The sequence below is a fragment of the Sitodiplosis mosellana genome, unplaced genomic scaffold (genome assembly GCF_009176505.1).
Source record: "Sitodiplosis mosellana isolate CC-2019 unplaced genomic scaffold, AAFC_SMos_1.0 Smas_scaffold_22, whole genome shotgun sequence".
In the NCBI taxonomy this organism is placed as follows: Eukaryota; Metazoa; Arthropoda; class Insecta; order Diptera; family Cecidomyiidae; genus Sitodiplosis; species Sitodiplosis mosellana.
In genome coordinates this window covers 111,537-135,831 of record NW_022595264.1, presented here as the reverse complement: position 1 = coordinate 135,831, position 24,295 = coordinate 111,537, and the positions used below count along the sequence as shown (strand labels likewise).

At 37.9% G+C, this 24,295-nt stretch overlaps 8 protein-coding genes across 11 annotated transcripts; 1 reads left to right on the top strand and 7 right to left on the bottom strand.

Moving 5' to 3' along the window:
- Positions 1 to 1,440: 1,440 nt before the first annotated feature.
- On the bottom strand, positions 1,441 to 4,481 carry LOC129568769 (uncharacterized). Of its 2 annotated transcripts, XM_055447038.1 has the most exons (5): positions 4,293 to 4,481; positions 3,293 to 3,477; positions 2,501 to 2,980; positions 2,122 to 2,443; positions 1,441 to 1,821 (listed from the first exon to the last, which is right to left on the bottom strand). In XM_055447038.1, the coding sequence occupies exons 2-5, from the start codon at positions 3,378 to 3,380 to the stop codon at positions 1,593 to 1,595; spliced, it is 1,119 nt and encodes a 372-aa protein (XP_055303013.1). In that variant the 5' UTR covers positions 3,381 to 3,477; positions 4,293 to 4,481; the 3' UTR covers positions 1,441 to 1,592. The 2 variants fall into 2 exon arrangements, with proteins under 2 accessions (XP_055303013.1, XP_055303012.1); XM_055447037.1 differs by having other exon boundaries at positions 2,122 to 2,980; positions 4,293 to 4,471.
- Positions 4,482 to 4,950: 469 nt separating this feature from the next.
- Positions 4,951 to 6,439, top strand: LOC129568770 (uncharacterized). The gene is made up of 3 exons (XM_055447039.1): positions 4,951 to 5,306; positions 5,740 to 6,011; positions 6,083 to 6,439. Exons 1-3 carry the CDS (start codon positions 5,129 to 5,131, stop codon positions 6,278 to 6,280), a joined length of 648 nt encoding a protein of 215 aa, XP_055303014.1. The 5' UTR covers positions 4,951 to 5,128; the 3' UTR covers positions 6,281 to 6,439.
- Positions 6,440 to 7,086: 647 nt separating this feature from the next.
- On the bottom strand, positions 7,087 to 12,409 carry LOC129568761 (SWI/SNF complex subunit SMARCC2). Of its 2 annotated transcripts, none has more exons than XM_055447024.1 (7): positions 12,126 to 12,409; positions 11,295 to 11,861; positions 9,573 to 11,222; positions 9,294 to 9,480; positions 8,607 to 8,992; positions 8,187 to 8,520; positions 7,087 to 8,104 (listed from the first exon to the last, which is right to left on the bottom strand). In XM_055447024.1, the coding sequence occupies exons 1-7, from the start codon at positions 12,240 to 12,242 to the stop codon at positions 7,854 to 7,856; spliced, it is 3,492 nt and encodes a 1,163-aa protein (XP_055302999.1). In that variant the 5' UTR covers positions 12,243 to 12,409; the 3' UTR covers positions 7,087 to 7,853. The 2 variants fall into 2 exon arrangements, with proteins under 2 accessions (XP_055302999.1, XP_055303000.1); XM_055447025.1 differs by having other exon boundaries at positions 8,607 to 8,851; positions 12,126 to 12,383.
- A 101-nt stretch (positions 12,410 to 12,510) lies between these two features.
- Positions 12,511 to 16,084, bottom strand: LOC129568763 (pre-mRNA-splicing factor ATP-dependent RNA helicase DHX16). The gene is made up of 5 exons (XM_055447029.1): positions 15,471 to 16,084; positions 15,213 to 15,400; positions 14,672 to 15,137; positions 14,088 to 14,573; positions 12,511 to 13,998 (listed from the first exon to the last, which is right to left on the bottom strand). The coding sequence occupies exons 1-5, from the start codon at positions 15,630 to 15,632 to the stop codon at positions 12,607 to 12,609; spliced, it is 2,694 nt and encodes an 897-aa protein (XP_055303004.1). The 5' UTR covers positions 15,633 to 16,084; the 3' UTR covers positions 12,511 to 12,606.
- LOC129568768 (heparan-sulfate 6-O-sulfotransferase 2) lies at positions 15,901 to 19,377 on the bottom strand. Its single transcript, XM_055447036.1, has 2 exons — positions 17,810 to 19,377; positions 15,901 to 17,607 (listed from the first exon to the last, which is right to left on the bottom strand). Exons 1-2 carry the CDS (start codon positions 18,905 to 18,907, stop codon positions 17,299 to 17,301), a joined length of 1,407 nt encoding a protein of 468 aa, XP_055303011.1. The 5' UTR covers positions 18,908 to 19,377; the 3' UTR covers positions 15,901 to 17,298.
- Positions 19,378 to 19,481: 104 nt separating this feature from the next.
- Positions 19,482 to 21,309, bottom strand: LOC129568767 (uncharacterized). Its single transcript, XM_055447035.1, has 4 exons — positions 21,177 to 21,309; positions 20,297 to 21,088; positions 19,988 to 20,169; positions 19,482 to 19,891 (listed from the first exon to the last, which is right to left on the bottom strand). Exons 1-4 carry the CDS (start codon positions 21,297 to 21,299, stop codon positions 19,762 to 19,764), a joined length of 1,227 nt encoding a protein of 408 aa, XP_055303010.1. The 5' UTR covers positions 21,300 to 21,309; the 3' UTR covers positions 19,482 to 19,761.
- A 213-nt stretch (positions 21,310 to 21,522) lies between these two features.
- Positions 21,523 to 24,155, bottom strand: LOC129568771 (bolA-like protein 2). The gene is made up of 2 exons (XM_055447041.1): positions 24,021 to 24,155; positions 21,523 to 21,723 (listed from the first exon to the last, which is right to left on the bottom strand). The coding sequence occupies exons 1-2, from the start codon at positions 24,084 to 24,086 to the stop codon at positions 21,523 to 21,525; spliced, it is 267 nt and encodes an 88-aa protein (XP_055303016.1). The 5' UTR covers positions 24,087 to 24,155.
- Positions 21,598 to 23,930, bottom strand: LOC129568765 (probable dolichyl pyrophosphate Man9GlcNAc2 alpha-1,3-glucosyltransferase). 2 transcript variants are annotated; one of them, XM_055447033.1, is made up of 4 exons: positions 22,800 to 23,930; positions 22,566 to 22,725; positions 21,906 to 22,472; positions 21,598 to 21,723 (listed from the first exon to the last, which is right to left on the bottom strand). In XM_055447033.1, the coding sequence occupies exons 1-3, from the start codon at positions 23,699 to 23,701 to the stop codon at positions 21,939 to 21,941; spliced, it is 1,596 nt and encodes a 531-aa protein (XP_055303008.1). In that variant the 5' UTR covers positions 23,702 to 23,930; the 3' UTR covers positions 21,598 to 21,723; positions 21,906 to 21,938. The 2 variants fall into 2 exon arrangements, with proteins under 2 accessions (XP_055303008.1, XP_055303007.1); XM_055447032.1 differs by lacking the exon at positions 21,598 to 21,723 and having other exon boundaries at positions 21,860 to 22,472.
- Positions 24,156 to 24,295: the final 140 nt, after the last annotated feature.

Sequence of the window (24,295 nt, the reverse complement as noted above, 5' to 3'; positions counted from 1 at the left end):
CTCGACTTACATCGCGAATATATGATGTAAGAGTTGTATTTTCGTAATCTCCAGCGCACATCATGTTATCTGTTAATTTTTTTGCATACTCAGGTAATTTATCACTGTGTTTTTTGGTCCAAATTTGAATATGAGTTTGTTGTGCCTTCGATCTGGACCGTTTCAGGGTTTTACCAGTGTTATACAAACCTATGGCTGTAGCTAACTTTCCACTGTGTTCAATAAGCGAAGATTGTGGCAAACAGATCGGTTGAACATTGTGTCCAAACGAAACGGCTGAGTCTAATTGCAATATCGAATTCATTGGTCATCCAACTGCTTATATCAGAAAACTGATAATAATGTTCATGTTTATGAACACGTATAATGTTGTATCTGATGGCATCGACATTATATCCACCCATGCGGGCTTCTGTGTGCTGATGCATTTCTTCGTGAATGTAAACTACTTCAGGGGCGCAAGACCCTGAAACCAGCACATGTTTATCTGATATCAAAGAACCCGAACAAATGAAAATTATGCAAACTTTGTATGTTCCTCAAAACTTTCCGACTGTCCACGGATTTCGATCGGGCTGTTGTTTATTTTCGCCGATCCGTTGTTTATCCTGACCGCAAAATGGTAAAATTAAGAAACAGAAATGGTCACTGATCCTATGCATTGTTACATCAGTTTCTACATGCTCGAAGTTCAAATCTACAGAAAGGAACACATTTGAATCGATGCAATTGGCATCTACCTGATGTAATATCTTTCAAATCCGTTCTACGCAGCTGATAAATTGTTTTCATGTCAGAATAAATCTAGAGAACATTGCTCACAGAACAAATTCAATAATCAATTAATAATTACCACAATCACAGGAATTATCCTTAGCTGGGTAACAATTTACGGCACTCACAACAGCCAATGAAATGAACATTTGAATAGTATTCATTTTGAACATTTTAATTTTTAATCACCAAGAGAAATTCCACAAATTCATTTGAAGCAAGTTTTATTTTGTAAATATTATTATTTAAATTATTTTTGATTTTGTTATTGTTTTAAGAAGAACAGCATGTGTCAATCGAAGGCAATGTATTTGCATACTGTCGTTCATTTCATTTTTCTGAAGTCATTTTAGTTAATTTCAGTCATTTTCAAAATATTTCAATTCACACATACAAACAAACAAACAAACAAAAGGATAATTACTATCCTCGGAGGTAGCATACATATACTCACTCTGTGTTGCACTCTGTGGCGCCAAACATGGATAAGTAATTAGTAAGAAAAAAAAATAGAAATTACTCTCCAAAAACCTATGTAACCAGTGTTGCAAGGTAGACAGTATTGATGGCGACCCATTTTCCAATGAAAGCCATATATTTATATATTCAATACCTAAATCAAAATCAAATGGTTAATGATCACAATAAATGATAAGGTCAATAAAATGCAGTTCAACAGTTCCTTTCTTTATTTTTTCCTCTTTGATATGCAGAACAACAGTTCAGTTGGCTTTTAAAATTGAATGGTTTTCTCAAAAAATTTATTAATATATACTCTGAATAAAAAATTATAACAAAAAAATTTGTGGATTTTTTTTTCATTGCTTTTTGATTTTTGGCTTCATAGATAGAATGCCTTTGTTCCTAAGATAGCGAACGATGAATGGAGCCGAAACCAATGTGATACTGATACGAAACGGTGCAAACACCTTATGGATTGCGTAGGCCACTACGAATGTACTGGCTCCAGAAGCCACATTATTTGTTATTGTTGAACTGGTCGAACCGAGGCCCAAATACTCCAATATTGCCACCATATCTAATCCACTGTAGAAAGAGAAAAAAAGCAATTTAGTCATATTAAAGAAAATTAAAATTTTCATAAAACTTTTGTTACTAGATCTGAATCATAATTTAGTGGTCATCATGCATTATTCAAACAAAAGTGCAAGCTTGTACAGGCTAAATATAGCCTTGGCATTGGCCACGTGCATCGTCTCTTATTCATTAAATTGCCGGATAAAGTAATTTTTGCATGATGTTCTATCAGTTAATTGAATGATGCATTCGGTCACTGCATGATGATTGGTCATCTCCTGCTTACATTGTATTCTCATGACAACATACCTGTTGACCAATTGATAGAAGATGCCCAGCGAAACCAGTGAGATCGCGATATGGAACACAAGAACCGTTGAGCCGTAATCTTTGATGGCATTTTTCAGTTTTGCTCTAGCCGTTAGAGCAACTGGCTCTTCTGGGGTTTTTGTTTCATTCTCCTTATTCAGCTCATCGGTTTTCACAACATCCTTCTTATCCGAAAACATTCGATGGGTGGTTTGATTTGATGCAACATTCAAATGAGACAACGATGAATAATGATTGATTGAAGATAGGCAGGCAAACGAAGATCGCATTACATTCGATTGAGACATTCTCATCCACATAGCTGATGAGGATGATGATGATTTTCCATGCAAATTACTATTCTTAAGTACAACCATACCTTTTGCCAAAGTGACACTCTTTTCATCTTGCAACATATTGTTACGAACTTCACGACGCAAGTTAGTGTAGTGGGATGAATGAAGGTCGTGACTCATCCATTTGTTACACTGTGCCCATTGACCGCCCGGCATATTGAGATGCGTGTAGTTATGCATACCGCCGAATGGGCTTGGAACGTTGCTCTGCATGGATGAATTCAAGCTCACGGCACCAGTGCAGTCGTACGAACCAACATGTGGATCAGCATCCGATTTGATGTCATACTTTGACGAATCAATGGTAATGTCAAAGGATCGAGCATTCCAAATATTAGTTGCAATCGTGTTCGATGTTATGTCACGAGCACGCTGCGGTGAAAATCTCATCGATTCATTTGGATCAATGTTAATCGGCAATGGTAACGGTTCAGCTTGTGGATAGTTTTGTTTAGCCGACAAATGAATTGCTTGTGAGCTGGATGTTGCCGATTTGACCTCTTCTAAATTTTCGGAAGACACAAAACAGAATTTTAATTTTTTTTTCAACTACACAATCTGACGATAACCACTTTTTAGAAAACATGACATTGATTTCACACTGAGGATCGACTTGACTCTTATCAAAAAAAGTCAAAAAAACAACACCAAGTTTTTCAAATTTGATACAGTATACTATCACCTCTAAACCAAAGCGACACTACATGAAATGTAGATTCTGATTTTTAAGCCATTTTTCTATTGAATATAAACACAGTGATAAGCCGGCCCCCTGAGATTTTAACGTCATGTTCGTATTTTGGAGTTCACTTAACTGTTTACAATTGCGGTCGAATACAATTTGGTATTCATCAAGCCACTGCTGGTGAGCGGTTTCTTCAATCCTTGCCAATACGATGCCATTATCACTTGTACACTTGATTTTACGGTGTTTATCGTTCAAATGCTACTCTGCGACTAACTCGATATTTGCAAAAGTTTTGCCCCCTAATATAAACAACTGCAAAAAAATGGAATACAAAGAAAACAGAATTAATTGAATGATCTTTGTCCCGCACCCACACACACACACTCTCCAGCGAAGTCAGATGAATCTGTGGGCCAAAATGAACGTACATTGTATTGCTTCTGTTTGAAGTCATTACTGTTAATAAAGCGCATACATAATTCTTCGGTCTATCTTTGTATTACATTGTGAGAGCCATGCGTTCAATAAATGACCAATTTAGAGTGTTACGCGATTTAAATCCACGTTTCCTTTAGTACATACTTGATCGCTTGCACGTACCAGCAAATGAATTAATGTACATTTCAATGAAGTGGCAATTTCACTGAATACGTGCCAAAAATAGTGAAAGCCGTGGATGAATTCAAGCCACTTAGAGATTTCAAAACAAACAACATAAATATGGCAGATTTAAGGGAAGTAAACAAAAAGTCTTGCTAAAACCAGAATAAAATAGATACATTTGGCATTGAATTCGCGGAGATTTGCAGTGGACATCAAGCGTTAGAATGGAACTATGAAGTAAATGAACTGTTGTTTTTGACACTTTTGTGTTTAGAATGCGAAGCACATAGAAGAACACGAAAACGTGTTACGTAGCTGAACAATTATCTTATGAAACTTTGTAATGCATAGTTAGTAAATTGAAGCTGCGGAATATTATGCATCAGATGTTTACATGGAACCAATTGAACTCAATAATGATAATAACAGCGATGCGCTTGTGTCTCTAATTTTTCACTTTGGCAATGCCAATGCCAATGTCAATATCAAGCCCACGGAAAATTTCCAGAAATCATTCAACTTACTCGATAGCAATTTATCCGCACTGAATTTGTCTCGTAAAACTCGAAACAATTTGGTGAGGTACTCAGACGATTCACTTAGTAAACACAGATACTTGACAAATTGTTGATAAATAAAGTTTGCCGTGTATCGTCTGTCAAACTAATGAAAGCTGCAAACGTCACATCATACCAATACCAATACAAATGAAAGTTGAACAAGTAAAAAAAAAACGTTATGACTTTTTTTGTTCGGCGAATATTGATTTTATTTTTCTAAATATTTGATGAATGTCTATTTATGGTTACAATTTTGATAATTTTTAATTAAAAATGCAAATGGGTAAAAATGACAATAATAAATCGAAATGTCGCAATTTTCAATTAGAATGTCATCAATCACAGCGAACTGTTGTGGAATTGCGCGGTTGCATTGCAAATTTTCAAGTGGTAAATCAACATTAATTCACTTTTACCTACAATTGTAGCTAGAAATCTGTCAATTGGACAGTGTTTGCGATAAGATAATGTGATTTATATGCCCATTCCCTAAATATAGGAGCATCGCCTCATCATAAAAACATATCTCTGAACAAAAAAAAAACACTCGCTAGTCTCTAAGGTCTTAGAGTAAACAGTCACCGAAAAAAACGCAACAAAATAAAATTCGGCATTAGTTGAGCGTCATTTTGGTAGCGAAGACAAGAAGAATACTGTCACAGAGGTTATCTGTAGATTATTTCTACTTACAAAAAAAGACATTTTCGTGCTATTATTTGAGCGAAATGTAACGGTTCGATCAGAATAACAAGTGAGTCGGTTGGGTAAAGTTGAAAAATAATTAAGCTTAGAAACGAAACATGTGGAAAGTTCTGTGCTTTGGAATTTTGTTGGTGGCATTTGTTGCTGGAGGAAAAATTGTACCGGGCAAAGTGATTGGACCAATTACCGAAGATCCAGCCAACGAATGGCCATTATTTGGAAGCTACTTCACCAATAAATATGCAAAAATTGCTCGTGAAATCGTTCATAATGCAAGTGAGTCGCTTTTTTCAGCCGTCTTTTTCAATTTGCCATTGATCAGTTTCCCAACAAATTGATCAGGAAATTCAATCTTTCCCAGGGCTGGAATTCTAAGTCATTCCACCAAAATCGTTCGGAATTATTTTTTTCGTACATAGGACCATATTGGAGTGAAAGAGAGAGATTCCACTATTTTTCAGCGTACCACCGGTATTATTTCTCACACAATCCACTCTTCCTTGAGTTATCGGAATAATTCCGGTGGAGAGCTGAAAAATAGTGGAATCTCTCTCTTTCACTCCAATATGGTCTTATGTACGAAAAAAATAATTCCGAACGATTTTGGTGGAATTCTTAGAATTCCAGCCCAGGTTTATTGATTTGAAAAAAAAAATTATTTCGAATATTTAAGTAATTTTGTACCTATATAACACCCTAATGTTTATAGACAACACGCTGCTGGGCACTATCTCTGTGCAAAAGCCAATCAAAGGCTATCCAATGATTGATTCGATACAAGTGGCTGATAGCAAATGGAATGCATCATCAACGGGCAATGTGAATTTCTATTTGCAAAAGAATGACCCAATTTTTGCGAATATCAAAAAGAAGAATGAAGTCAGCGCTCTGTTCTCCAATGAAACCACACAAATCAATAATGAAACATCGCAAGTGGAAACAGTTGGCCATCGTGTTCTCATTACAGGATTTGTTGCTCAGGTAAATGAGTTAAATATTTTTAGACGCAATTTTGGTATAAAAAGAACAAAATATGCGTTATCTTTATGTAGATGCCAGTAAACACAACCATCTACAATGACACACGTGATGCCTTGTTAGACCGCCATCCCGAGGCAGCTCCAGTTCTGGAAAGAATAAATACCATCCTGTGCAAGCTTGAAATCGATCAAGTCTGTGTGATTGACGATGTTAGCGGTCCATTCTGTTTGACTGCTGATGATTATTACAACGCCGATGTCGATGAATAACGCAATTACAATGAGTCATCATTTCATCGATTTACAACCTTATGTCATTTCGGTTATCTCGAGAGCTTCAAGTCGTTGTAAACAAAACACTTTTTCCTTCAGTAAATGCCAATGCCTTCTTTTTTTTATGACAAATAATAAACAAATTCTGAGCGATAATTTTCTATTGGTCTTGGCTTATTTTAAACAGAACGAATAAAAGGCGATTGAATGTCGATCACAACGTACGTTGTTTTCGCACTTCATGACGAAAACATGAACAATATTGAATGAAAATTCTAATAGAGTTTTGAAATCTATTTTAATTCTCTTCGTGCAGGTGTATGAGATGCTTGCTTGTCCACAAAAACAGTATTCAAATGTCTATTCTTCTCGGTTTTTTTATTGCTTACCTCTTGATAAGTTCAAAAGATGCTATTTTTTCAATCTTAACAATCGTAAACCATCACATATGATAATGCATTGCACATCCTCCTTTTCTTCGATGATCGACATTAATTGCTTTGTCGAAGAGCGTCCGTTCCATTATCATTTTACTTCAAATTGTGAAGTTTTCAAATATGGATTTGTCGGACAACAGAAATATGGTATAATATTGACAAAAAGGAAGCTATGATATGGGTAAGAAAGTTTTTCTTTGCAATAGATGAGATAGATACCGCAGAACGGTAGAGCCTGATCTGAAACTAAAATAAATACTATGCGAAGTTTTTTTCAATTCGGAAGAATTATGACCACCAACAGTGACTGTATTCCCACATTTAGTCAAAGAGTCTTAAAGTTATCACAAATAAAACACTTTTCCCTTCACTAAATGCTAATGGCTTATTTCTATCATTTTTATTGGGACAAATAATAAACAAATATCAGGTGATAATTCGCTATTGGTTGCGCGTGGTTTAAACAAAAACCAAAACACTTATCAATTTGTTGTGGGGAGGCTAAAATATTTCGAAACGAACAAACTGTCATTCAAATGGAATAAAATGTTTTTTTTTTCATCCGATTTTTTATGGAGAGACAAAGGAAAAGAAAATAATAAAAATGATTTCATTGCAAATAACTAAAATCTTTGTATACGACTAATTACAAATACCTCTCCATCTGAATGCTTAGAAATGAGATTAAAATTTTTGTTGTTTATTATTTGTTTAATTTTAAATTGACCGAAAAAAAAGAATAGTGAATTGTATGTGTACGAAAAGAGAATGATATATCTATAGCAAATACATGCAAATACAAGTGGATTGTATTCTTGTTTTTCTCATATAATTAAATTAGTGGTTTTCATTTGTTTGTTTGTTGTTTTTTTCTTGTATAAGTAAAACTCTATCGGTATGTTTAAATAATGAACTGTATCCGTCTAAATGATGAACTAGTTTAGTGTTTTTTTTTCTTGTTCTGCATTCATCCATAGTTGGGCTCATGCATTTTTGTCAACTGGTTCTATCGCAAATTCGATTGGAAATTGTGCACTCTCTTAAATATTGTTTAATCTTTTGAATTCCTGTCAAAGAGAGTTTTTAATTAAGCACTATGATGCCGTGACAACCTACGTCTATGTGTGTCACATTCAAACAGCTGGAGTCGGATTGGCGACAGCGGCTGGTGGTGTTTCCGTGGCCGGAACGCTAGCTGGTGGCTCTGTTGTCGGAAGCACCACATTTGCTGGTGGTATCGTTGTTGGTGCGGTTGGGACTGCGCTGCTTGCCTGTGTTGGCTGTGACGGCTGTTGTGGTTGTTGTGATTGCGGTGGCTGTTGTTGCGGTTGAACTGGTTGAGGTACTTCACTAGTCGATTGTGTCGTTGCATTTGGCGCTGGAACTAAAGAAATAACACATTTCAATATTTTCATTAGTTGAACGTTATTTTTCCCATAAAAAAGGGAATAAAGTGGTGTACTCACCTGCATTCACCGGATTCGGATTAACCGGTTGTTGTGGAACTGGTGCTGCTGGCCCATTCACACTCGGATGCAATGGATGCGATGATGATGGTGGTGGTTGTTGTTGCGGTGCTTGGCCTAAACTTGGATTCTGTGGTGGTGGCTGCCATTGACCTTGTTGCTCTAACTGCAATCGATGCTGAGCGTTCTGCTTAGCACGGAACTCGGCTGCTTTCAATTGTTCCAAATGGAATTGCTGGCGTTCAGTGATCAACTGCTGACGTTGATATTCAAGACCTTCTCGTTCCCGTTCCATTGTAGTTTCCAATTCTTCAAAGTGGCGCAATTTAATTTCCTACGCATTGCAAGCGACCATTTCAGAAAATTTAGTTTTTTTTTTTAAATTGAAGATAATCATAAAATAACGTGAGTTCAACTTACAAGTTTTTTCATTTGAGTTTCCACAAGTAATGCGACCAAACTCTTGATCTTTCGCTCTTCAAGTGCTGACATGTGTTTTGCTTTGACGGCAGCTGATGCAAGTGCAGCCGATGCGGCTCTCTGTAGATCGGTTTCGTTGAATAGTTTCCGATTTTCCTCTGAATCCTTGTCATTTCCATTCACAGCTGTACCATTTTCGGTGGCGGCTTCGGCCGATTTGTCGGATGTGTCCATTTTTTCATTGGCTGGAACGTTAGTAGAAGAGGAATCATTTGATTTATTCTCATCGCTAGCCGGTTTATCCGACTCTTTTTCCGTCTCCTTCTCTTTTTCTTTATCAGTGTCTTTACTTTCTTTATCTTTATCACCACCTTCTTTCTCTTTATCTACGCAACATCAACATCAAATTTTGTTTACATTGCGAATGTTTTTTTTTCGATAAAAATCGAAATTTTCCGGGATGCACCAAAAATTATAAGCGTATCAATGTAGAAGATCAAAATCGATTACAAAAAAAAACATGAAATAAAAAAAAAGAAAAGAAACAAACAAATAAGTATTACAGTCATACATAACAGAAGTCGAATACTGAAACAACAGCATGCGAATAAAATAGAAGAAAATGGCTAATGCTACACGCAATTTGAATATATAGCAAAAAGCAATCAAAATGAACAATCCACTTACCGCCATCTTTCTTCGAAACATCTTTCATTTCTTCGTCCGTGTTTTTGTTCTCTTCGTCCTCTTTATCAGGAGCAGTGCCAGCAATTCCACTGCTTGCCAATCCGGCAGTTGGATCGAATTTTCCGTTGACCAATGATTTCTCAACATTTTTATAGTGAGCATAGTAGACATTTGGTGGAACTTCCTCCTGTATTAGCAAATGGAAAGCATTACCCAAATTGAATACAAAACAAAGAACTTTTTTAATTCTTTCAATGAAAAACCAACAAAACTGCTTACCTTAATCAAAGCAAACTCTTCCATAGCAGCTTTAGCAGCGGCGGCTGCAATGCGTGGATCAACAATCGATGCCAGAAATGCGACTGTCGACATGATTGGATTGCCCGATTTGCTGAATGGAATGGGTTGATAGGCGAGTGGGCCCAAGAAACCGCAATCATCCTCAAGATATGGATCTTCAATGGGCAAACGCAAAAAGTGTAAGATACATTCGTCTTGTGTACGTGTGCCGACATGTTCGCAAATCTTGTTCCAATCGTCGCGATAGATTTCCAAGCCTTCAAGCAGCAACAATGTTTCTTGTTCGGTCCATTCACGTGCCATGCTGGCAGCGTTTTTGTTTCGCATTGCGATCGGTTTTTTAGCATATTGATCCATTCGCAAACCGAAATGAGCACCGGGTTCAATTGAATTCTCTAATTTGATCGGTCCTGGGCCGCCAACAACAGCACCAGGTACTGCAATGGCTCCCGTAGGTGGAACAATTGGGTTATTTGGATTGCCTGGTGTTGCTGGCGCCGGAACGGCTGAAGGAATTGTACCTTCAGCATTGACGACTTGTCCTTCTTTTTCTTTCTTAATTTTGTCCAGATCAAACAGCGTTTTGGCAGCTGATGGTTGAGTGGTTTTTGGTGGATTCAATGGCTGCAGACCAGATGGAGTGTCGCTGAGCACATGGAAATGTGATGTTGGCGGTGGTCCCATTGGTGTTGGCCGTGCATCAACATCGATTTGATAGTTAACCAAACCCCATTGCTCCAAAAATGCATGCACTCGCATAATGGCGCACACATCACCGGCCAAATTGCGACGACATGCCGTGCTCGTTAAATATTCCGTTGGATTCAAACGATATGTGTCAATCATGAAATTTCGATAGGCCATATAAATTTCCGGGGATTTTGATTTATTTTTACCATTGAAAAATTCCGGCATTGCACGCTTTTCAATGACATGAATCGAATTGTAGTCGAACCAAGCCGAATACGATGGCACAATGATGTGATGTGTCTGTTCGGTAACATTGTCTTCGAGATCATCGCGATTGCCTGGGAACTCTTGAGTGTTACTATTCTCACTGGTTTTTCCCGTTTGTGAATCCTCACCACTAGCAGCAACGTTGTTTTGTGTGCCGGAGCCACCGCTTCTCTCCGTCTCCTCGTCCAAATCAGTAACAACACTGCTTTTCAATGGCAACATATCGCTGTCAGCACCGCGTTGTTTGCTATTTGACTGAGTGGCCGGGCTGTTTGTCGATGGTTTCGCAATGACTTCAGTGACATTTGGCTCAGCTGGTGGATCGTCCATATCACGAGTTAAATCTTCCTCATCTTCGATGTCGGCCGTGCCACGAGCTTTCTTCGATACAACTGCCGGTGATCGACCAGACTTACGTTTTCCAACACCTTTCGGTGCTGGCGATGGGGATCGCTTTCTCTTTTGCTTGCCAGCTGCTTTGCCGGTACGTTTTTCATCTTGCATCAAATCCTCCACGGACAATCGGTGACGGTGAACCAATTTCTTGCCACTTTCATCAACCTCATAATCTTCTTCGGCCATCCATTCATTGTACTCTTGTGAATTCAAAACCCATGCGGCTGATACACGCCATGTATTCGGGGGTGGATTGATGGTTTCAGGAACGTCATCCTAAAATCAAATGGTAATTAATCGATATGAAGTCAAAAATACTGAAAAATTATACATTTTTTTGCTACATACCGGTAGTTCGAACGTGTTTGACACCCATGAATCATACGATTCGGGCAAGTAGTACCAATGCATCATTACATTCTTTCCCCGTTTGAACGATGGTCGTGCATAATCATCTGGCAATGGATCAATGTCTGGGTAAATGATGTGCGACGCTTGATCTTCATCTTCGGTAATTTCACATTGATGATCCTTCAGAATTTCAGTGATTTTTTCACGCAAATCCTCATCGACTTCGGGTCGAATGAACGCTGTTGGCAATCGGAAACATTCCTGATCGATTAAATTCTCCAGAATTTCAGTAGCCATTTGAATGTTTGGATCCTTATCTTTGCGTGCTGTCTTGGTTACGTTGAACTCGAATTTGCGCCAGCGTTGATCGGCTTTGTAGCGATACATATTCGAAAAAATGTGACACAAACTGCCGCCGGGCTTAAAATCCAAGAAGCATCGCATTGGCAAACGCATTATCGGTGGTTCTGATGCACCTTTGCCGAATCGAGTCTCTTGAAATTGTATGAATGAAATGAGCAATTGTGACAGCGATTCCTTTGTCGGTGGATCTGATTGAACGTACTGAAAACGCAAAGGAAATACATATAAAAATTAACCATTTACATTCCTCATAAATTATTCCATGTGAAAAATATTTAATTTTCCATAAAAATCGCATGCATTGCATTGTTTCGACACATATTTAATCGAAAAATTGGTTTCGTTTTCAACATGGCTGGTATTGAGTAGTTGTTTTTGTATGTGGTGTATGTGTCGTGTGCGGTGTATATTGTGCATATGCACATATATGTATGAAGAATGGCGGCTAACCCGCCTAATGCTTACTTTTTTACAATTTTTCTGAAGCCATTGTCGCACTTGCTCGAATCCCTGCATCGATTCCGGCGATTGAAAAAACTCCGTATTCGGACCACCATCCTTTTTTGGTCCTAAGAGAGCCATTTTTTCACGCAACTATTTCACCAATTTCGAATTTTCGTTCGTTTTTTTTACTTGTCTCACTATTCTCACTGTTTCCAATATCACACACAACGCCGAATGAAACACAGACGCTTGTTTTTTTCTATTTGAATGGCATACAAAAATGTAAAGATGGCGGACATGTGTCAAAACCAGCAATTGCCACCAGATGACATCTCGGTATGCAGACTTTTCGGGTTGTTAAAGCCTCTCAACAAACAAACAAAAAAGGCCTATTCAAGGCAAAACATTTAAAATTGTTCAACTTTTTCTTTATTCTTGTTTTTTCTTTTGAAAATCATAAAATTCCTCGTCTTTTGTTAAATTACTTTTTAAATTTACAATTTTATTCCGTTTTCGTAGCTCGTCCCATTGTTTTGGGCATTTTCTTATTTGTTGAATCTTCCAACTCTTTCGGTTTATAGTAATGAGGAGCTACTTCTAACAGCCATTTGCTTTCAATTTCGATGACTTGTCGCATATATTCCTTGGTTGTGAACACCAACTCATGATACAAAATCCATCGCGGCAGCTCTTCGAACAATGCTGAATTTGGATGTATCATGACCGTTTGATTATGTTTTGCCGTTTTATAGTTGCCACCTTTCGACAGCCGAGCAATGTGATAGAAGTAACCAGCTGTAATAGTCTTCCGAATTGGTATCGTTTCTGGTAGACATGAGACCATATCAATTTCAACACGTTCCATCAAACCAACCAGTTGATCGCGTACATCTCGAGCACGCTTCATCGATCGATATTGTATGAAATTCTCGTAGCACCATTGTGTACTGTAATCAGTTTCAACCCATTGATTGTACACGTTCAACAAACTCAAGTGATCACCATGCGGATGATTGAAGTTCTTGCGGGCTGTGTCTGCGTGAATGATTTTGTCTTTGGGTCGATAGAAAATCGACGAATTAACGGATAACATTGCAGCGATTGTAACAATATCCTCGGAACACTTGTACTTCTCACTAGCGATCAACATTTTCGCCATCAATGGATCAACGGGGAATTCGGCCATCCGTCTACCCAATTTAGTCAATTCACCGTGATGATTCAGTGCACCCAAAGCGTACAGCTGCTCCAAGGCGAGTACAAGGGTTTCATTCGGCGGCGGATCCAAAAAATCAAAATGAATTAAATCGTTGATGCCCAGCGCTTTCAGCATTAGAACGGCATTTCCAAGGTTTATACGCTGAATCTCGGGCACAGTATTATCTTCCAATTCTTGTTTATATGCCCATGCAGTGTATAATCTAAAGCATTTACCCGCTGCTACTCTGCCAGCTCGACCCGCTCGCTGATTTGCTGACGCTTTGCTTATCGGCACGACCATAAGTGATTCCATACCAGTTCTAGAATTGAAATTATTTTGCTTCGCAAAACCCGGATCAATCACGTAAATAATGTTGTCAATGGTTAAAGATGTCTCGGCAATATTCGTAGCGAGCACCACTTTTCGCGCATTCTTCGGTGTTGGCTCGAAGATTTTGGCTTGCATGTCACTTGGTAAATTGGCATAAACAGGCAAAATGACCAATTCACGCAATTTGGTACCCAAACGTTTTACACGATCCTGCAACATCTCCTGGCATGTTTCAATCTCATCTTGACCCGTGAGAAAAACCAAAATATCTCCAAGTGGCTGCGTCGCGTGAATTTGCAGAATGGACACAACACATGCATCGATGTAATCAGCTTCAGGTGCTTTTGTGTAGTAAATGTCGACCTGCGCAATAATGAAATGAGATGCATTTAAATGTTTTAAATGTAATTTTGAATATGATTGAAACGATGCAATGAAATATAGTTACTCACCGGAAACCGACGACCGGGAATCCGAAAAATGGGCGCGTCATCAAAGAATTGCGAAAATTTCTCTGCATCTAATGTAGCAGACGAAATGAGCAATTTTAAATCTGGTCGAAAACGTGAAATATCCTTAACGAGACCAAACAGAATATCAGTGTGAAGTGTCCGTTCGTGAGCTTCATCGATGATCATAACGCTGTAAGAGGCAAGGTCGGGCTCTGACAAAAATTCACGATGCAACGTACCATCAGTCATGTATTTCAAAACTGTTCGTTCGGACGTGCAATCTTCGAATCGAATGCTATAACCAACTTCGTTGCCTAGCTTTACGCCCATTTCAACGGCCACACGTGCTGACACGGACATCGCAGCAACTCGACGCGGTTGAGTGCAACCGATTTTTTTTCCATCAGCCGTGAAACCCGCTTCATGCAAATACTGTGGAATTTGTGTAGTTTTACCCGAGCCAGTCTCTCCTTCAATGATCAAAACCTGCAAGAAATACGAAATTGAACATGCTGTAGTTTAGTTTCTTTGTTTCTGTATGTAAGTTTATTAACTGTTGTATGAAAAAGTAATGTAATTCTTACCTGATGCTCTCGAATGGCCGCGATTAAATCTTCTTTGAATGGATACACTGGCAATGATTCCTTTGTCTCTTTGATGTCCATGCGTTTTTTCTGTGATTCTGATATTTTCGGTTCATCTTTTTCCTTTTTCTTCGAATCATCCATGGTCATGGCCTGAATGAATTCAATTTGATCTTCCAACAGCAGCTCATATTCCTCTTGTTGCCTCTGTTTATCGGTCGCATCTTTTGCACCGAACTTGTACATTGCCGATGCCAATCGTTCGCTTTCCCATTTCTTTTGCTCCGAATTTGGTAGCTTTTCACGGTCATCGACTTCATAGTACTCCTCTTTTTCACCCTTCTTCCTGTCTTGTGGCATATGATATCGTTGCACACGTTCCAGCTCACGGGCTTTTTCATGATCTCGGGCAATTTGCAGCAGTTGTTTCTTGTGTTGACGATCCAATTTCTCACGTTCTGTCAAACTACGCAGTTGAAAAGAGAATTTCGACATTGATTACAATGCTTACATTGATTGAACAGAAATGATATGGACTTACACTTCATCATGGAAAAGATATTCATCATCGGCAATATCTGCTTCCAACTCGGTAACTTTATCTTCTTTACGCTTCTCCAAATAGATACGTCGAGATTGTACACGCAAATTTGGAACGATTTTATCACGATCCTCCAGTTCCATTTTGAGACGTTTTGCCGCTTCTTCGAAGCCTTTTTTACCCGAAGCCTGATAAAAAATAAACCAAACAATCATAAATATCTTTATCTCTTTTAACATTTCCATTGCATTTACTTACCTCGGTAACTTTTCTTGTGTGACTTTCATCCTTTTTCCGCAATCGGTTCGCGAACTCGTCTCGTTCTTTTAAATCCTTGCGTCGCTCATCTTCAGCACTATCCACACTGCTATTCGAACTGGTCGAATATTTACGCCTTCGCGATGATTTACTATCTGCCATTGTATCGGTTTTATCGTGTTCAGAATGTTGATTTTTACGGAAAAGCCGCAACAATATTTGACGATGTTTAAACGTTTTTCAAACAAATGCCAACAAACGATGTAATTATAGTGTGTTATTTTGACAGTTGCTTGAACTGTCAAAGTCAATGTTACCGCTGACCATTTTTAGTGTTCAACATTTTGTATAGCAGCAGCAGCAGCAGCCTATTCAGATAAACGGATGGAAAAAACAACATCGGCATGCACAGAAAAAAAAATCCATTCGATTTATGTCTTTTATTTTATGTTATTTTATTTCCTTTTTCTAATTTCAGTTACAGGTTCTTTTTTTTGTTATAAAAAATGGCTTCATAAAATAGCAGTTTGTTTGTTTGTAGAACGGAGACAGCTGGTTGATTTTCTTTGTTTAAATGCATTGAGCATATACATTCTATGGTACTGAAATAATACAGACATAATTAGCCGTTTTTCGCTGCTCATCGATTCGAAAAAAAAAAAAAATTATGGTCAAAATGAGAAGAAATCTCTGACTGATATGAAAGGAAACGTAATATGACTAAAATTAAATGTCGCCTAGTTAGTCTTTAAAATGTATATGATAAATTGTGTGTTTTGGTGACTTCGCTACATAAAATGCTAATCATTTGTTTGTTGAGTTACGCACAATGAAACGTATTGAACGTGTTGCGAAAAACTTATATCGATAAAAACTTGATTGATACAAACTAAATTAGTCTTTGGCAAATGAAGGTTGAGATATTTGCTTATATACGCCGGTTCTGTTTTTAGAACAAACTCGTTATAATCATAATTAAAAAGTAATAACTACATCATTTGTTGGTTTATTTTGTTGCGCGATGTTTGTTGTTCAATTAAATCTAAGAATGCCTTATTCACTCTGTGACTGTTGTGTGTCTAAATATTACGGTTCATGATTATCTTTCGATTTTTTTTCTTCGTCTGCTTCAAAAAATATATGCATCTTCTATCATGGTTGTTAATTAGATCGAATTGTTGTGTATGAGAATTCTCAGGATGATTTAATTAGAGCATTCCATAAAGTCATTCAAATAAGATCCGCATTGGATTTAGCGGAATTTCGATGATATTTTCTTCTTTTTTTCTCTTGCTGCTGTCAATACTCAATTCGGTCATGATTAAAATATGAGGCGGATTTGTTTCAACGATTTTTCTTTGTAATTATTTCGAGTTCAGGAAACGTCTTGTGAAATTCGAAAAGAAAAGGGTGCGTGCGCTGTCGACTTTATGAAAAAATATATCTCTCTATTTGTGCTGATTTGTGAAACGCGTGCGAAACGAATTTTGCGCGGAAGAATCGTCTCTATATATATTTGTTAAAAATGTTTGTTCTGTTCAATTCAACGACCACTTCCATTCGAAAAAAAATGCGCCCCACCTTCCCTAATGCCACACTCTCAACTCGAAACTCTTTTCAAACACTTGACCTATCTGCCTGTATTCCAAAAATTTATCACAATCAATATTCGTCACTGGAAAATGTGTTTGCTTTCTCCGTCTCCGTCTCCGTCGTTCTCTTTGTGTTGTTTTTTCTTCGTCTCGAACAATTTGTTCTCTTCTTATTGTGTCGAGTGTCATTTCATTTTGTCGCATTCAATGGTTGTATTGTTGTGAGAAAACAGCGCTCAGTTTGTTTCGTCTAAATTACGATCCCAATTGAATTCAGTAACACCATTCTTGCCGGATAGCAAACCCAAATGATTGAAACGTTCATCGAAATTCACATCTTTGGCTTTCAGCTTTTCGAATCGTTGAAACAGCAACTTCTTGGCAAACTCATACAGTTCAATGTCCAGTGCATTCAACTCTCTCACTTTGGCTTCCTGTTTCGGCGTCAAATGGTGTAACGTTGAACTTGATACAGTGGTGTTATGCTGTTCGAATGGTATGGCAAAGCGTAAATTAAACGTTTCCTCAAAAACGTATTGAGATATCTGAAAAGAGAGAGATAGAGAGGAAGAACGCACATAATTGAGAATGACAATTGGTTATATACACAAAGCGACACCAAACATTAATATGTTAAGTGTGTACACTGTACAATGTACATACAAAACGCCGCACGACAACCGTGCGCACGGTTCATACGCGCTCCTACGTGATTAGAATTAATGAATTGGAATTGAATAATTTTACCTTTTGATATTCAGTCAATCCGAAATATGACATGGCTGCTAAGTTTCTTTTGGCACTGGCTAACATGATACGGTCACGATCGTGAGCCGGCATCGAAGACTTATTGTAGCATCCGATCAACGCTAAATCCGATAACATTCGTGTTTGTCGATTTGTCGCCAAATTGCTATCGCAATCCATAAACTCCTCCAAATTCACACCCACCCAGGTTTCGCCATTATAACATGGTGGCAGTTCATTGGCAGTGGCTTGTCGTCCCAAACACCAGTGTCTAGCTGTTTTCCATGTGGCTCCACGTTGTACGTGTCTAAACTCAGATAAATACCGAACGACCGGTTTACGTAAGATTGTGATATAGAAATATCGTCGTTTGGCAATTTCTCCTTCATTTTTGTTCAGTTCACGATCGACACAGCTCGTCAGCTCCGTCCAGTCTGCATGAAGGCCACACTTCCAACCCGTTGAATATCGTGAAAAAAGCCAATTTTCATTTCGATGTGTTCGAAAGCAATAACAACGTTTGCGCTTTCGTTGGCATTCACAAGGACGCTTCAGGTCCAAATCTTGTACTAAATGCTTGCCAAACGATGTTCCGCCCGTTTTCTGAATATGCAGAAAGACCATAACATCATGCGCATCCATATCGAATTGAAAGTCATCTTTTAATACATCGTCATAGCTAAGGCCAGGTATTGCACCCATTTGTTCTCGCAATTTTCCTAATGTTATTTGAAGTGCACTAGTAAAGCCCACTTCCGATGAAACTGCACCACGTTTGGTCAGCGCACATACTTGTTCGGGACAAAAGTAACCAAAACCAATGATGCCAGCGACGGCAAGCGTCAAACAAACAAAAACGATTCCCCGAAGCCTGCGGCGAGGCTGCATTTTTTTAATTTCATAAGCCCCACTGGGCAACAAAAGAGCAAAATCACTACCAACTTGCACTTCGACACTTTTCCGCATATCAAACCGAAAAGAATCTCCCCGTCGACTCTCTTTCATTACGACACATTTACCTAGTGTTTTTTTTGTTTTTTTTTTTTCTTTTTTCTCTAACTCTTTCTGTGTTGTTGTTGTTGTTGTTATTGTTTTCATCCAGAATGTCGAAACACAAAATCAAAAAAAAACTAAATCATTTGAAAATTCTAGTCTATTGAACGAACACCATCGAAAAAATTAACAAAAACAAGCACAGACATTGCACATCCGAGCACTTTTGTACGTTTAAACTAAATGTTGCAGAACGAATGTTCATCAAAAGCATACACTGATACGAGCCCAACACTGGACTAGTTCGCTCTTTGTGCGTACAACCATTTTTCTTTTCACTTTAAATTTTCGTGATTATTCTTTTGTGCTACACCAATTTGACAACAGTGTGTCGCCAATTTACACATCAATGATGATTCCAAAATTTAGCTACAGACCAAAATTGTTTTTTTTTCGCTCTCGATAAAGTTATTTCAATGCCGTCGACGTATTGTAAACAAATAGACTATAGTCGACGCATATTCCGTATGTGTGGTTTCAATGTGTGTTACTTTGACATTTCCATCCAAGTCGACAGAATTGTCAAAGTCAATGTTATCGCTTGTGGGTTGTCATATTCAATAGGTTGCAACACTTTCGATGGAATCGAATGAATTTTTATATACACACAAAGACTGGGTTTTCCGTTACCAATTTCCATTTAATCAATTTATTATTGTCATTTTTTGTTGTTGTAATACTTTACATAGGGGAATATTGTAATATCTATTATTATTTAAGCCAGAAAAATAAATAATATCGTCTCATTCATTTATATGAATGTACGCGAAATGAGTATATATTCTTGTGTTGTATTTTTGCTTCTCTTTAAATTTCTATCTATGACTATCGCTCTACGAAAGACCAGCACCAGCGAGATATAGTTAAGCTCTTATTAAGTGGCTATTTTTTTGTCTGTATTATTCGGATATTTGTAAGCCAGTCCCTCCAATTGTGGTCACATTTGTTTCAAAATGACTTAGCTCCTTTGATAAATTGTGGAATGCCTTGGAACCAGCATAGGACGGCGGCAGTAGAATGATAGCAAACCTGTAAAATATGACATTGCCAACAAAATTGGAATAGTCATGATGATATGTTGTAATTTCATTTTCATTGTCTTGTTAATTACTATTATGGCCTTACCCTCCTGCTCCGGCACCAGTTAATTTGGCACAAAAACCAAGACGCTCGCTAGTCGCAAAGATCTCTTCTAACACTGGATGCGAAACACCCAATGCACGTAGCAAATTGTTATTTATGTAAAAAAGTCGCTTGAGCTGCATGTAATTCTCTACATCGGACACTTCATTTACATTCTCTAGAATCTAGAAATATACAGATCCAACTGATTAAGCCCCATGTAACACATAGATAGAATTGAGACTCTAGTCTTGTCTAGCCTATAGTTGCAATTGGCTTTCATTACAATCTTATGCAAAACTTGATTCCCACCTGAACAACGTCATCAACAAGTGCACCCATCGCATCAAAGATAAACTCAATCACATTGGTGTGATCGTTCTTCAATTCTCTCACTTTGTGTACGATTTCCGATGTGTTCCGGCTAACGCCCGTATTGACGAGCATTATGTTGATAGGCGACTTAAGTGCGATATTGATGAATTTCTTGGGTGTTTTCGTGTACTGAACAACATTGCCGAATGTGCAAACGGTGTTATCAAGGCCAGACGGTGTTCCATGCATAATACGTTCGGATTGATAGGCCCACGATGACACCGTGTTATTGAAAAATTGACGCTCTTCTTCGGAAGCTGTCTCAACGAATGTTCGCACAAAGTTTGGCTGTGAATGTGTTAATGCATACACATGAAATATGGCGGCAACACAAACAGCAAACGCTGCTGAGCTACCTAAACCGGCACCAATCGGAATTTGACTCTTGAATTCAATATTGAATCCTCGCTTCAAGGCCGATTCAATGCCATTCGATGCAGCGTAGTTAACTTCCAAAGCTGCAAGCAAATACACTATGCCCGTCATGATCTTGTGCATAATACTCTTTTGCTCGTCACTGATGCCATCCAATTGTGTGTTCTCTTGAACAAATTGTTGTACTATTACCAGAAATGCGTCGTGTTCAGTCTCCAATTCGTTGAGCAGGTCAACGACATTGAATTTTTTCTGTAGTTTCTTGAGCAATTCATTTAAAGTGTTCAAATGATAGCTGGGTGATATGTCGGGGAATGAATCAAATACGGCTTTCACATAATCGTTATCAGTCTCCTATAAAAATCAAAAAAATTTTTTATCATTGAATCATTTTAATTAATTGTTTGCTTGCAAGTGGATTTCAATTGAAGCACACACGTACTTTAAGAGTGACGTTCGTTCGCAATCCAACCACTCCAGCCAGGGCTGGCTTATCGTATACCACAGAATGTTCGCCATTCAATATAACTTTTCCCGGTGCTGATACTGTAAATACTATGGTCATGATTTTTCTTCTGCTCACTTTCTCTCGTCTTACGGTCTGCTATTATTATGTTTATTAAGTAAAAAGGCTGGGTCGAATTCGAACGATCTACGATTATTAATGAAAAATAAAAATCAAATTTGTTGTTTTCGTCGCTGGAATGGACCGATTATTTATTATATTTCAACATTACTGTTTGGTTTGGTTTTCTTTTCCCTTTATTTGATGAAAAGTACACGGTTGTTTAGGCGGTTTTCTCCTGTTCCTTGGCCCACTGCTCGGGTGTGAATGTCTTCTGCGAGAAAGCGTGAATGGTTTTCAATTCCTCGGCAATTGCTGAGTTCACAAGACGATGGCGTTGTAAAATCGATTTTCCTTCGAATTCTGGCGATACAATAATCACATTAAATTTGCCACCACAACCGTCTGATTCGTCAACAACTTTCTGTGGAATAGAAAAAGCAAAACAAACGATTAACATCAATCACTTGTAATACATATTATACGGTATTTTTATCAAATGGAATCTATTGAATTGGAAATGTTTTGGTTTTTTTTTTTCAATGATAAAAAAGATTTGATTTGATGTTTTTTTCTTCTTCTTTTTATTATTTTCGGAATACACACACTCGAATCTGTCTGGAAATGTCTATTTATTTACTAATTTGACTTTTTGTTAGTCGCTACTCTGCTGGTCGTCTTTCTGGTGACACGTTGTACGTTGTCAATTTTCACAGTTGCCCCACCAAATATTTGACGAATGTTGAAATAAATGAAGAACAACACGAAATGCGCACAGCTATAGGCTGAGATTAACAATGGAAAGAGAAATGGTAATGAGTTCGGTGGACGAACAAAAACTTGACCGACAACTAGTAACGAGCAACCAACAAATGTGCTCATGTAAAAGATACCGACGAATAATTTGTTATCACTAATGCTACTTAACGATAGTACGTCCCATAGCGGTAGCTTTGTCGTTTTCTCATCGTTTACCGACCATCGTATGGCTACTCGAATCAACATTAGATAAATAGAGGTGAGAACAACCGTTGGATAAATCAGCTGATCGAGCACAAGTAACGGTAGCATACTGAATGTTGCAATGTGCAGAAACCATAGCGCGCACAATGGATCCATTCGGAAATATAGCATGACTGGTAGTGTGACGAGTAAAATGGATTTTTCATGCACCTAGAAAATATCAGATTAGAAATCAGAATTTGCATCTGATGCTAACTCGTAAAATAAAATAGAAAAAAAACAAAGCGATAATGGAATAGTTACTTGAAATGAAAATAGGAAGAATGCAAGTGCACTGTTTATCAAGCTCAATAGGAATGCTTCTTTTCGTGGATTCAACAACAAGTGAATGCTGCTCGGCAAGATAGCAATCAGTGTGCTGATAAGGCAAGCAATTGCCATTTGCTCGTTTGTAAAATGCATTCTGAAACAAAAGATGAAATATTCTAAGTTGCACAAGTGATACGAATGAGCGGATTTTCGTTCCTCAAAACTCACTTTAGTTTATAAAAAACATTAACGACACACCAAACATTCGAGACTTTATCTTCGAAAACGCCTCTAGCCACGGGAAAGAGTCGATGAAGGAGTTGTTTGAGGTGATGTATCGATCGCAGCCATGGTGCCCAAATCAATGCGAATGAGAACAACACAATCAATCCCAAGATTGCGACATTTTTAACAGCAGCCACGCATCGTTGACTGAAACTCGTCGATTTTTGTTTAGAACTTGTGAAACTATGTCCAAGAAGATAGAGGAAGAACGGCAGAGCATGATACAATTCCATTTGTTTATAGTTCAATGCCAGAACGAATAGAACAGCGGCAAGTCGTTCGGATTTCCGGAAGATGGCAGCAATGGCCAATGCAGCAAAACCAAGCGAGATGTTGTTGTATTGGAAGTGCCCATTGTCGATGATTATTTGACCGGGATAGAATAGCACAACAATCAAACTTAATAAGCTCAGTATTGGATGCCATTGTAATCCAATCGATTTGACAGCAATAATTAGAGCCGGAATGTAGAGTAGAAAATCAGCCACTAACACGGTGTTCCTCATAAAATTATGATGTTCTTCGGTTGTAATGCCACGAGATGTATGCAATTCAACGTATGATGCATTCAATTTCTGTGCGACCCATCCATTGATGAAACTATGATAGGCCGTCAACGGAGGATAATCCAAGCCCCAGTACATCAAATCATTATCACTGGTATTCGTATACCAATCAGCGATCGGCAAATTGATTGTTACTTCCTGCCAATGACGCTGTGCCTCGAAATCTCCATACATTGGCGGCTTATTAAATCCAGAATATGATTGAAGTGATATGATAGCGCGTAGTGTGAATGCGCCACATGCCAACAAAAATATCTGCGGTTTCGTAATTTGCCACATTTTTCCTATCTACTTTGCTCATTAAATATTTAACACTTATTTTCCACCAAAATTAACAAAAGATCTTTTGAAAACTTCACACAAAATGCGGTTTAACAATAAAAAAACATTGTTTAATTCATGAGTCAAACAAAATCTGAGAATTGACATCGGCACTCGACTCATTCAATACGTGTTATATGTCAATGCGATTGCATCGCTTCTATACACAGAACACACGCTCTCTCTTTCTCACTGTTACCAATGACAGACATGATAAATTCCTCTTAAGTAAAAATTTCATTTGTTCCACTTATTTTCTTCTTTTCGTTCAACTTACCACGAATGCAGCATTTAGTTTTTCGGTTAATTTATTCTTCAAATATTCTTCTGTGTAAACGCTCATTGTAGAAAAATGGAATTTTTATTCAGAAAAATATGAAGAAATTAGAGAAAATGTTGTGGAATTAGGTATGGTATGTGGATGAGGTGACTTTTTCCGTATGGTTTTAGTTTTACCGTAACTGAAACGCACATGCAATGCGAAAAATTTAATCTAACAAATACAGTCACGATGCGAATCGATGAAAGTCAAAAAGTGTCACACATGGACAA